The following is a 13,980-nucleotide window of genomic DNA, read 5'->3' as shown; positions in this document are numbered from 1 at the left end:
GCTGTGGTGGTACAATGGTAGATGGATGTGTCAAGATGGTAATATATGATATATATGGTGTGCTAATACTATTAAACATTTACATTAATTTACATTTAGCAGGTGCTTTTATCCAAAGCGACTTACAATAGAGAAGCAGTAAGTCAACACAGAACCAATAATAATCAATACCAGGTTTCTTGGAAAGCTGCCCGGTACTCTGTACCCAACTTAACAATTATTTTTTTGTTTGATTTAATTATCTCGAATATTTCCACCATCCCAAGGCAATAAATTTATGGTGAAAAAAAGGAAAACGGGAAGTGTCTCATATATTCTAAGTGCAATGAGTGATTTCGATCAAACTTGAACTGTATGTTTGGTCAAGGAGGCTGATCATATGTGACCCTGAAGCACAAAAGCAGTCTTAAGTTGCTGAGGTACATTGTATTGGTCAAAATTATCGATTTTTCTTTTATGCCAAAAATGATTAGGATATTAAGTAAAGATCATGTTCCATGAAGATATTTCGTAAATTTCCTACTGTAAATATATCAAAACTTAATTTTTGATTAGTAATATGCATTGTTAAAAATTCATTTGGACAACTACAAAGGCGATTTTCTCAGTATTTAGATTTTTTTGCACCCTCAGATTCCAGATATTCAAATAGTTGTATCCCGGCCAAATATTGTCAGATCCTAATAAACCATACATCAATGGAAAGCTTATTTATTCAAAATAATGAAAAATTGACACTTAAGACTGGTTTTGTGGTCCAGGGTCACATATGAATGTAACTATTGTGAGTCATGATCATAGTGCCACTAACTGGTAGCAGAAGGTGCCTCACTCACAAAAGGCTTTGAAATAGTTCCCTTGTATTTCTAGTCCTCTTATATTTTCATACTTGTATATAATAATATCAAGGCCTGGCTGATGCAAAATTGCATTTTTTTAAAAAAAATTTTTATCTCAAATAGTGCTTGTCACATTTATGTGCCACATCAAAAGGGGCACTACAACAAACATACAAACAGAAAATAATACCATGTGCATAAAAAGAATCAGGAATTTTTTTTTATATAGTGCTAAAAAGGGTGGCAAAGATGAGAAAGGTGAGGAATTAGGAGGAGGGAGCAATAAATAGATAAAAACACATCTACTGTTTCCCATGTCTCCAGCATCCATATTGTTGTCAGTTTTCTGACTTTTATTCTGTTCTGTTTAAATCAATGTAAAATGTCTATAAGACCTTCCTTTAAGTTTCTATGTACATGAGTTTACGTTAGAATGTTTTCTACGATCATAACTGTGGTTGAGGAGGAGAATGATCTTGAATATGATCTTGGTGTGCACAACAGAGGACAAGTGTGCAATTTTCTGTTTTCTAGTGCAGTGATTCCCAACCCTGGTCGCAGAGAACACCCAACATGGAAAACTTCTGTTCACTTATTTAAAAACTGCTGTTTTAACTGAAATGAGTGTGTCAGATAAGGGAGATCTCCATATTGTGTATGGGGGTATTGCAGAACCAGGTTTGGGAATCACAGCTGTTATATATGTTTGGCTTTATGTGCAGTAGATTTGGGGGCGGTGTGTTTGTACCTCGGAGTGTGTTACATGCAGTAGGTTGGGAGGGTGGTAGCTGGCGGTCAAGGCTTGTGACTCCAATGTGCTTGAGTCCTGAAGCTGCTGTACTGTAGAGAAATGTGCCTGCTGAGTAAATCCCTCAGCTATAGTGAAACCTGCAACAGAGCACACATATATTTTAAACCAGGGTTTCTCAAATTTAGTCCTGGAGGGCTACTACCTGGCAGAGTTTAGCTCAAACTCACCTAACTGCAATTTTCTATTAACTTTTTTTCTATAAGGCCTTCTCTTTCTAGTAACAAATATCTTAAACCAACCCTCTAATGGCTCGCATAAGTTTAGCACAGTTATATTTTAACTTGCCTACACTTGTGCTTGAGATTTTCACTCTCCATCTTTAAAGCAAACTATTCCTATTGGTATCAATAAATGCACAATGTATTTAGTGCAGCGTATTTGATGCACCATAAACTCTAGTGTGTAGGCACAAAACTCACCTTCACCTGGCTGAGAGCACTCTTTTTTCCCCCCTCACAAGCACACAACAATCTAATGATTGATTTTATTCTCCATGCACAACACAGAGTGATGCACGCAGAGATGTGCTGTTAAGATCGGGTGTAAATGTCAATATCATAAATGTCTAAAGGATTCAAGTCTGTCAGATAAAACACAAGCTTTTTGAGGCTGTTTTAATCAAACCATTACATTTGTGGCCTGTTACATAAAGTTGAACAAAACCAAACAAATCCAGAGTTTATGATTAACCCTTGAGCGTGTAAACTGCCAATCACACAAAACATGAAGAGCATCATTTTGCCTAATTTCTCCCAAGAGACAATTCAGGAAGTTAATGTTTTATTAAGGCAAGAAGAAAGACCGCTGCAGTCAGTGTGTATGAATAAATATTTAGTTTAAATGTAGAGTTAAGTTTCTGTCTTCATACATAAATGACTAAAACAAGAAGCTGAAGGCAGAACAGTCTTTGTCTCAATGAAGCTGCATGGACATATGCAGTCCAAAACACGTATATTTACAGGAGCGTGTGCATGTGTGTTACCTTGCGTCATAGCTGGCTGTTCAAATGTGGGCTGAGGCAGTGCTGGTGCCTCAAACTGTCCCATGTGAGCATGCTGCGCACTCACAAACGATTCTGTGGATAAATAACATTTTCATATTTGATTAAATGTTTTTTTTTTTTCCATCAATCCCATCTTTTCATTTAAATAAAAGTAATGATTCTATGTGATCCAGTGGCATGCTGTGGTGTTCTGAAATAAGGAGACAAAGTCCTCAATGTTCTGGATATCAGAACAACAGAACACAGGAGAAGCAAGTTCAACAGTCTTAATTTTTTTTTTTTTTTTTTTTTTAGCAGCAAAACAATTTTAGCTGTTAAAGAATACAAATGACACACATGATTTTTTAACTAAAGTAATTTGTGGTGATTTGTATGGGTTTGCTTAATATTGGTATTAAGCTTCTAATATTAAATATAATAATATTAAGTAATATTAAGTCCATAAGACATGTTTGCATTGTTTTACATAATTAATTGAGTTGAAATTCATTGTATTTCTTGGTCAGTTTTGATTCATTTATTGAATGGATTCATTCAATGTTGAATCTATTTTTGTGCAAGTGAGATGCGTTTCAAAAATCAACATTTGTCTGGTGTCTATATTTAAGCAGTAAATCAAATTGTTTTTACAAATTGTTTCATGAACCCATAACCCCTTTTTTCTTATCTTAAAATCAACTGCATGCAATAATGCATTAACTACAAAAATGTATTTATTTATTTAAATGTTTTGGTTGATTGTGTTAAATAAAAAGTAATTTAATGCTCAGAGGATATGATGATGATGGTGAATTCATATTCTAGTGTGGATTAATCAATACACATAAGCACATTTCACAATGCAAATAATTGTAATAGTAAATGAGTGGTGGTAGAACCGAAGAGTATATTGTGTCTTGCACTAGAACTGATAAACATTTTTTACTGTGAATTATTTTCTTATTCATTTTTGGAGGAGGCATGGCCTCCCTCAGCTATTCGGACAGAGCACCCCTGAAACAAACATGACCTCCAGTCTCACTAGCCTCTCAGTGTCAGTGTCCCAGATCAGTTGTTTTGTAAGAAAAAAAAAATCTGTTAGAGAAAAGATCTTGTGTCCCTCTCACCTGTTTCTTGCAGAGCATCTTCCCCCAGTGCAGTCGGCAGTGTCACCTGTTGGCCATCTCCCACCACCTCAAGCATGCTCTGGGTCCCTGTGCCAACCACAGCTGTGGACGGCTGCATGTCATTTGAGCTCTGCTGCTGTTGCAGCTGTTGTGCCAGCTCATACCTGAGAACAAACAACAAATACAAAATGACTATAAAAATCGCTGCCCTACAGATATCACAGCATAACACACTTTATCATTTTTATATCATTCATTGCATGTAAGTGATGCTGGGAAGAAGCTCAGAGAATTTGGTCTTCATTTATGTTTAGTGTTATTACTGATAAAATAATCTATTATTAAGGCTAAAATGTTGTTCAAATATTGCAAGGATGAAAATAATCTGAAATATTCTGACATATTGCCCAGCCCTACTAATAATGGATGACACTACAGTATGAAACTGACATAGAACATGAAAGGATCTTATAGAAAATTATTGATAATAATAAATGATAATTAATAAGTGATAATAAATAAAACACACATCATATAAAAAAAGAGAGAAAAATTATAAGATGCTTTGGGTATGACTTTTAAAATTTGTAAAACATGTTTAACAAGTTTAACTTAAATTGTACCACACTGTACACAAGCGTGTTTGTGTTGATGTGATCTGTGCTGTATTTACAGCTAAAAACAGATAAACTACTGCTCATATTTATGTGCATATCTTCAGAATGACCTACAATCCCATCCAATAAAGACAGCTTTCCATGATGGACAGGTTTCAGATTGTTCATTAAAGGAATAGTTCACCCAAAAATGAAAATTCTGCTACCATTTAATCAACCTCAGGTTGTTCCAAACTTGTATGAATTTCTTTCTTCTTCTTATAGGTAGCCAAACAGTTTACCGTTCCCATTGACATCCATAGTATTATTTTTCTCCTCACAGTCAATGGCTACCAGCAACTGTTTGGTTACCAATATCTTCTTTTGTGTTCAGCAGAAGAAATTCATAAGTTCATACAGGTTTGAAACAACTTGATGTATAGTAGTGGTCAACCGATATAGTTTTTTTGACAGCTGAGGCCGATATCTTGGAAAGCAGGGGGGCAGATAGCCGATATAATTTGAATTTTTTTTAAATTAATATTTAAGAAATTTTAAATAATTTGACAATGGATTAAAAAAATTAATGTGTCAAATAAACATACTTATACTTTATATGACAAAGTATTTTTCACAAATAAATAAATATTTAATAAAAATATAATTACGAGTTTAAAGTTTAAAGTATTCAATTAACACGGACCGACCGTCACACAGAGGACACGCGATCATGCTGGTTAAAATCATGATGGATTCATCTAAGTTTGCAAGGTTTGTGATATTTAATGTTCATTAGTCATTCAAAGAGTTGTTTAAATGATATAAATGCGTATTTGCTTAATGCTGATGGCAAACAAGAAAGTATTATAATGTTTGCCTTTCTATTACTAATAATATAAAAGCAATCATTATAATACTTTTTATATATTAATTCCTTTGTTTAACCGTTCTATCTGATTATTAGACAGACTTCTATCCGTATTAGACAGAACTGTTAACGATGACGGCGAACAAGAGGGAGAATGTGAGCACTGTGTATTCAGGCGCTGCCTTTCTCAGCGCCGTCAAAATAAAAGTCCCGCCTCGAACACATCAGCCAAGCAGAAAACCTTATCTGCCGATGCCGATATTTGCAAAATGCCAAATATCTGCCGATATATCGGTCGACCACTAATGCATAGTAAACGATGACAGAATTTTCGTTTTTGGGTGAACTATCCCTTTAATAAACATGTGCCAGACATGACAACTCACCTGTGTGTTTTCATGTGCTTTCTGCAGTTGGGGGAGGATTTGAAGGTTTTCTGGCAGTAGGGACACATGTAGGGCCGTATGTCGCTGTGGGTAGTCATGTGGCGTCGCAGGCTCCCGCTGGTGGTGAAGGTGGTGTCACACAGCAGGCACTTGAAGGCTTTGAGGCCAGAGTGTGTGCGGATATGAGCTTTCAGTACGCCAGATGAAGCAAAGCCCTTACTGCACTGCAGGCACTTATACGGCCGCTCCCCTGTATGTGACCTGCAAAACACATGAAAATACTCCCACATTAGCCATCAAAACACTTCAACAGAACAATTTTAAGTTCATCTCGTCGCCACTAACTACATCTATTTGCTCTGTTGTTAGAGCAGTACTTGTGGAGGTGCTACTGAATGTACAGCATCATGTTTTTGACATTTTGGCAAGCCAGTGTGCAAACAGCATGCCATCAGCGGTTATTGAATTTACATCTGAACCAGCGTGATTGCATTTTCACATTTTTTCAAGGTAAATAGGGTTTATATGACAAAAGTTCTGATGATTCCCACTTGTTTGTACTCCACAGAATTCCCTTTTCATAAATATGCTTATTTCTAACTGTGCAAAATTTGGACCTGATGTGCTGCTTAAGGTGGCTTGACTTCTTGTACGCTTTGCTGCAGAATCCACATTTATACGGGCGCTCATTCTCCACGATGTCCAAATACTGCTGCAGGGCGGCCCGTGAGTTCTGGTTCTGCAGGAGCCCTGCAGTGATAAGGACAATGTAAAAATAAATAAATAAATGAAATTAAAACACAAACAAAAAACATTGACATTAGATTAATGATACTTCAATCACCAGTCCGTGTTATGTGGTGCACATGGCTATTTTAACAACCATAGTAACTACAGGACTGTTCAGATAGTTGAAAGTTTTAAGCTGTGTTATAGTAGAGAAATCTAATATATTTCTAAGAATATCAGAATATTCTGAGAATATTAAGAATATTCAGTCTACCTATGGATAACAGTGAATATTCAATCAAAATCAGAGTGTTTCAGTCACAATCACAAACCTGTAAAACATTGTTTTTTAATTAATGCATTTCGCAGTTGTCAGTAGCTAACAAAAATTATAAAAATGTAGAACAAAAAGTGTTTAAGTCAAAAATGAGTTGAAAGAGGCACAGCATTGTTTATATCAGTGTCAGAGAGGGAAATATTTACTTGGAATGGATTTCTAGGTGCTGTTTTTGTTTCTTTTCTAACTATATAAAACACACAACATGCCTTTCCTTAATAATAATTATTTCAAACAAACTAAACTTAAAAACTTTTAGAATGGAATATAAAGAAATACTGTATGCCAAAGGTTTGAAAAAAATTTAGAGATTCTCTTCAGGGATTTTTGCCCCCAACATTTCAAGCATTTTTTTCCCCTGAGCTTGGTTAATTTCTGACCCTGATTTAGACTGAATAGAATTATATGGTATGTGCGGAACTACAAGCTCAGGTCCTGTTGTACTGTAAAGATGAATGGAAACACTTTGTTGATGATCTTCCGTACCCATTTCTGTGATGAGTATTGGCTCCTGGAGCGGTATATCGGGCAAAGGCAGATTGCTCCTGGACATTCTGGTTTTGTGAGTTTTTCGAGGGTATTTGTGTTTTTTATGGTGTATACTCTTAAAGTGTGAGGTGACATGGGTTTTCCTGTGGCCCGATGTACGGAAGAACTTCTCGCAGTGAGGACAAGGGAACGGCCGTAAACCTAAAGAGAGGCAGATAAACATGTCAAGTGTGTATATATATATATATAATTTTTTTTTTTTGCAAATGAAAGACTGTGCAGATTTACTCCTTCATTTGTTTTCACATCTTGATCTGGCACCTGTTGAGGAAGTGTTAGATACCATGTTTCATTTTCTCTTTGTAAAGCCATTTTCCCCCATTAACCCTACTGTTGCATTTGGGCAATTTCGGAAATGTCAAGACTGTCAAAATGCAAAATGTGGAAAAAAAAACGCATAATTTTCAAAATATTACTGTTATTGTGTCATGAAATGTAGTTTTAAGAGTTTTCAGGCGAGAATGTAGTTGTTTAAAACTCAAATCTATGGTTTATTTATGAAGATAGAATCTATTTGAAAATTTGCTTCGGAGATGTGAGCTCCAGGCGAACACCGGGTGCTCAGTGCTCATGTATCCCACTGAGAGCGGCCTCACCTCTGATGTCTCTGTAGTGGTTAAACATGAGATATAATTTGTTTTATATCTAACAGGCAATCTTTGGTCTCATGAATCTATTTTTTTCATATGTTTCATAACTTTATATATTTATTTAACTTTACCACAGTACTGCAGAGCGCTGATTTTACAGCATATGTTTGACTGAATTGTATGCTTTTGTCTTTATTTCCTATTATATAAGCCTCTTATACTTTTATAATACTGGCTATTATTGTTCATTAAAACTGACATTTAACAAAAAGAGGCAGAGTTGTTCTTTGTCATATTTCATTTTATTATACACATACATACAGTGAAGATAATCAGAGTATATATGCACATATTGCCTGAACCACATATTAATATGTATATATTTTTAAAATGAAAATGAAAAGAGGGTTGTGTTTTATATTTTGTTTTGTTAAGTATACATACAGTGAAGGTAACCAAAATATGTACGCGTTGCCTGAATTACACTTTTGTGGCTAATAATATGTTTAAATTAAAATGAAAAGAGGCAGTGGTTTTTGATATCATATTTCGTCTTATTGTTAATATACATATAGTGAGGATAACCGGAGTAGCCAAAGCGAGCTGAGTTACGTTATCAAGTACGGATTACCAGACTTGTGTCCTCCCTTCCTCAGGATTTCGCACTCCTGAGTCGAACTCGCCAAGTTTGAATTTTGCGTACTTGGTATTGAGAAACAGTTTAGGTGTAGTAGAGGTAAACTCTGCAACACAGTGAAGGACTGGACACCCCTGATCTAGGAACTCTTGGACAAAGTATATGCATGCAACAGAAAGAGTGATGTTCTTACCAGTGTGGAGACGCTGATGGACCTTCATGCTCCCAGATGTGGAGAACCGTTTCATGCAGTACTGACACTCGAAAGCTTTAATGCCTGTGTGGATCTTCATGTGGGCAGTCAGGGTGCTCTTGACTGCAAAGGCACGGAAGCACTGCTTGCACTTGTAGGGTTTTTCATGAGTGTGAATACGGATATGACGGACCAGATCGCTGGGCTTTTTGAACTCTTTGGAGCAGTATGGACAGCCGTGCCACCTCACACCATTCTCCTGCCTGATGGTGCCTAAAAACAAACACAAATATCTTATCTGCTATATAATTGTGAATACTAATGGAGGTGGATCCTAAAGTCTGAGACCACATTATCAAGTGCCTCCAGTATGGGTCTGTATGTCAGAGAGAATATCAACATGAAATAATTCTAAGATATTTAAATGGTGCTTCTGAATCTTTTTTGGTAACTATTACAGGTTACAGATAACCGTTACAGGTAACTTAAAAAAAACCTGCCTGAGATTGATACCAGTTATCTAAAAAGATATGAAAAATAAAACAAACACTTAAAAAAAAAAAAAAAAAAAACTAAAATCTGAATGTTTTATTTTACTGAAATCCTACTGAAACTTATCTGGATTCACTGTTAATTTTTTTTTTATATTTGTGCACTCTAAACTTTCACAATTTACAGTGCCCTATAAACAACTTTGCAGCAAATTTTGGATTAAATGGGAACCATCCTATTTTAACTTTTCAGATCAAGCTGTGGCAACTCTCATTTAACCATTTAGTAGAGGATAATTAAACAAAGTGTTCCAGGCCTTGAAGCATACCTAGCATCTGTGGAGGCTTTTTGATGATGCTTCTTTTCTCCTTTTTTACAACAGTGTCAGTAATAAGTATTTTTGAGGGGACTGGTCCATCATTTGTTGAAGTGGCAGTCGGGGCAGCTGTGTCTGGCTGAAGTTTTTCTGAGCTGCTCTGAGTTTCAGGCTGAACTGGAATCTCAGTCAGTCCACTGTTCTCCAGAGCTTGCTGCGGAAACATCAAATTTCATTAGAGCAAATGTTAAAGGGGTTAAAGGGGTCATAAACTGCATTTTAATTTATTTTATACTGTTTCCTGAGGTGCACTTATAATTTGAATAGGATTTTACATCAAAAACTGTCATAATTTATAAATAGAAGACCATTTTCTACAATGATTTTAGCCTTCATTTATTTATAAATTATTAGCCATTTTAATAAATTATATACTTATAATTATAAACAAACCTAAACTGATGGCATTTAAACTACTGAACTGTAAAAACAGTGCTCCAAAAATTATTAACACGGGGTGCTTACCCAACCCCAATCGAATGTGCTGATGTTGCAATAAAGGCACCAGCAGAGACAGAAAGTAAATTCTTCTATTATCAGAGGGAACGCAGGGCGTTGCGCTTACTGTTTTTTGCAGAACATAGCAGAACACTGGAACAAACTCAGTTTTAGTTGTTCTTGAGTAAAAATCTGAAAACCAGTTAACCATTTAATTTTGCTCTGATACCCTTTCTTCAAAAAAGAGGGAAAATAATTTTGGTTTGTGGAAAAAAAAAAAAAAAAAGGAAAAAGGTCTGATTTCTTATTCAAATTCAATAGACTTGTTCACTTTTCTTTTTAAACGAAACTAATATCAGACTTTGATCTGAACAGAACACATTTCTAACCTGCATGCATAAAGCACCTTAGCTTGGAATCTTTAAAGATACAAAAAAAGAGGAAATATCAGTGAATACGATGTGCACTGGAGGTATGTGCATGTATTGTGCAGAGTACAGGAACACTTGGAATCAGGCCAGAGAATTTTATGCTATCTAATGACATCAACCGACATCTTGCACCTGCTTCAACCAGGTAGTGGCTTCATATACAGTCATTTAAAATGCCCTCTTGAGTAGGTTTCATGCTTCCTTTACTCTTTCACTGAAATAGATCTTGGTTACCTGTAGGATGTCCTGGTTGATGGCCGTGCCTATGGCCTGCCCAGGGGGAGGTGCTTGAGCACCGTCTGCCGTCACATTGTCAGACAGCTCCAGCAGCTGTTGGATCACATCTGTTACACCCTCTGCCCCTTCTGACCCCACTGCACCCTGATCAACCCTTGCATTTCCTTTCTGAAAACAAAAAACAAACACAAACAGAATCATACTTTACAGGTAAGCTGCTTATGTAAGGATGACTGTGAACAAAAGGCTTTTCACACTACGTTTAACCCTGGGTTAACATTGTATTCCTCTGGATCAAGGTCAAGGGGATATAATAATATTCCACCCTCAAAATAAAAATTCGCTCATCATTTACTCACCCTCCAAACAACAAACAAAGTCAAATACATCTTGGGCGGCATGAGGGTGAGTAAAGGATGAGAATATTTTCATTTTCGGGTGGAGTATCCTCTTTACTGGACGTGAGCTGTACGATGAGTTTATCTCAGACAGACTGCACAGAGTGAAATCACCTGTGTTGCTGGCTCCTCAACTTCCATTACTGATATGTGCATTTTGCTGATGTGAGCATTGAGACTGCCAAGCTTTTTATAGACACAGCTACAGTCCATACATGGGAAGAGTGGAACATCAGTTGCCTAAAAACAGAGATTTTTCATTAACAAGAGCACCTACTCCAGAAATAGGGAGATATTCTGAATATTTTCAAGCTATTCAACAGTATTATTTTGGCAATTTAAAATTAACCAACACTGTAATTATTGCAACACTATCTCCCAATAATTACCTAGACTCTGGCAACCCACCACAGTATTATCTTATTCCATGTGGGAACACAACAGACACCAGTTATGGATTATTTTCACATTCTCATAATTTTGCTGACAGGTGATTTCTAATAAATAGGGATGAAACCGTTACTGGTTTGAAAAAAATCAAATTGTGGGGGGGAGGAGGGGTGTAGTCTCTTAGATTCATCCTGAGACCTAGTCCTAAGATTTTTTTTTCTCTCACACTCTGACTTTTTGTTCTCTCTCTTTTCTGACTTTCTTTCTTCTCTCTTTTTTCCTTTCTTCAAAAGAGAACTGGGTGCTAGGGGTGGGCGTTATGAGCTAACATTCATATCGCAATATTTTACACTGTCCAGGCGATATCGATATTATATTGCGATATGAAAAAAAAAAAATACAGGCAAAATATTTTAATCTTATATAACTAGAAAAAGTGAGGGACTGGACATAGACCTGAAGTCATCAATGTTGTAAACATTTGTGCTGCTTAATATTTTTTATTTTTTTTCTTGATTCTCTTAGATATCTGAAATTGTTCTTTGTGTCAGAGCGCTGTAGTTCATCAGAAATAGAACGGGGCATCAGTTTACTGTCATGCAATTGTCGTGTCATGCTGCACCGCATCCACAGCAGAAATATAACTATTTGCTTTTGTCCAATCTGGTGTAGACGCTTAGAGCAGAACCATGCATCTTTAATTTATGTCTCTACATGGCTCCCTGCAATACAACTCTGATTCTTCAGTCGCGCCATCCAGTGGTCTGTTATTGATACAACCACAACCACAGCGCTCACGTGGGTACTGCGAGTTATGTTGAGGTAATTAAAATGTTAAATTAATATTTTGGGCTCAATTATTTACTTAGGCAAGTGGCCTAATGATAAGTGGGAAAATTACGCAGTATAGTTTTAACATCCTGCAGAGGTTTATTTTGCTAAAATTATCCCAATTATAGTTTTGGGATGGGAACCACTGGAGTAGGCGATTTGCGCTCTATTAATTTGGTCTGTTACAATGCTCTATGTGTTTGATTACTAATGTCTGTGTAGTATGGTGTTGCACACAGAGGACAAAAACGTTCAGTCTCGACTCTTTATCGTCATTTGTGTTAAAATTTGCAAAGCGTAGCAAATTGAACAAAACTATATAAGTGCAAAATTTAAATTCATGAATATATAGGGGAAGTCGTGGCATAATGGTTAGAGAGTTTGACTCCTAACCCTAAGGTTGTGGCTTCGAATCTAGGGCTGGCAATACCACAACTAAGGTGCCCTTGAGCAAGGCACCGAACCCCCAACTCCTCCGCGGGCGCTGCAGCATAAATGGCTGCCCACTGCTCTGGGTGTGTGTGCACTTTAAATGGGTTAAATGCAGAGCACGAATTCTCAGTATGGGTCACCATACTTGGCTGTATGTCACGTCACTTTTTTATATAAGGGAATCCATGGTATAGCAAAATCCATATCATGGAACAACATAATACCGTAGTCACTTTCATACCAGTATAGCGCCTACCCCTACAGGGTGCCACTATCAGGAAGCATGAAATATAATACTTACACTGGTTTCTCGGGCAATTCATCCTTGAATAATAAATTTACAATAAGGTTATGCATATTGAAATTAAGACAAAATTAGGTTAGATACAGTATGTTTCATATGGTATCTATTGTTGTGTATAAGAACTAAGGCACTTTTTCAGTTGTATATTGCACTTTTTATAATAGTTTTTTTTTAATCAAAAATGCACTAGACAGTTGTGCTTGTTGCTGTCCTGTTTGGATGTTTGTCAGCGTTAGATGGTGAAAATACTGAGAAAAACAAACTTGGGGAAATTATTACAACTGAGTTCACTTTGATTTTACTTCAAAGACTTTTTACGCTGTTCAATTTGGACACTAAAAATGGGTTGGAACTAATTTTGAACTCTCAAAGTGCACCAGATTGATGCATTTAACTTTAAAATGTGCTAAATTGCATACAGAGGTGTATGCCTGGAGTGCTGCAAGTGCTCTGATATGGTGAAAAAATAAATCTGACATTTAAGCAACTGTACAATAAAATTGCATCTGTACTTTTGCTGACACCCTTGAATGCTTTTTTACATTTACATTGACATTTAGTCATTTAGCAGACGCTTTTATTGAAAGAGACTTACAAATGAGGACAATACTTATAAATATTAGAAATTAATTAACTTAAAAATGTATATATTAAAGTGAGTAAGAAAGTACTGCCATTGATTTCACCCAACTATATATTCACTTAATTCATTTAATTTGTTTAAATATTGTTCCAAGTATATATAACAGTAGCAGTCAGTATCCACCAGCTGCTTTAAGTACTACAGTGCATCTCATCCTCATGGACTGCACCAGATTTGCCAGTTCTTGCTGTAGAATGTCTTTCACCAAGGCATTTACAGGTTCTTGAACACGTCTGGAATAGGGATGCACCAATTATATTTTTAAGGTATACCGCGATTTGAAAATTTCACTGTTTCAAAACCACTACAATCTTCCGTCATACCGTTCCTGCAGTATGCACTGTTTTTTACGTCTCAACAAATA

At 36.2% G+C, this 13,980-nt stretch overlaps 1 protein-coding gene across 3 annotated transcripts in view; it reads right to left on the bottom strand.

Moving 5' to 3' along the window:
* LOC109106342 (zinc finger protein 236) overlaps positions 1-13,980 on the bottom strand; it is a 51,040-nt gene that overhangs the window by 20,176 nt on the left and 16,884 nt on the right. For 2 of the 3 annotated variants that reach the window (XM_042755775.1, XM_042755776.1), the window contains exons 7-16: positions 11,131-11,256; positions 10,616-10,786; positions 9,465-9,666; positions 8,645-8,917; positions 7,162-7,365; positions 6,227-6,359; positions 5,610-5,870; positions 3,760-3,923; positions 2,633-2,725; positions 1,588-1,727 (exon numbers count right to left, since the gene is read on the bottom strand). In XM_042755775.1, coding sequence (XP_042611709.1) covers positions 1,588-1,727; positions 2,633-2,725; positions 3,760-3,923; positions 5,610-5,870; positions 6,227-6,359; positions 7,162-7,365; positions 8,645-8,917; positions 9,465-9,666; positions 10,616-10,786; positions 11,131-11,256 — 1,767 coding nt within the window. The remainder of the gene's footprint in view (positions 1-1,587; positions 1,728-2,632; positions 2,726-3,759; positions 3,924-5,609; positions 5,871-6,226; positions 6,360-7,161; positions 7,366-8,644; positions 8,918-9,464; positions 9,667-10,615; positions 10,787-11,130; positions 11,257-13,980) is intronic. The other variant, XM_042755777.1, reaches the window with a different exon arrangement.

The sequence above is a fragment of the Cyprinus carpio genome, unplaced genomic scaffold (genome assembly GCF_018340385.1).
Source record: "Cyprinus carpio isolate SPL01 unplaced genomic scaffold, ASM1834038v1 S000006746, whole genome shotgun sequence".
NCBI lineage: Eukaryota > Metazoa > Chordata > Actinopteri > Cypriniformes > Cyprinidae > Cyprinus > Cyprinus carpio.
The sequence above is the reverse complement of the archived record's forward strand: the minus strand, read 5'-3'. Positions and strand labels throughout refer to the sequence as shown.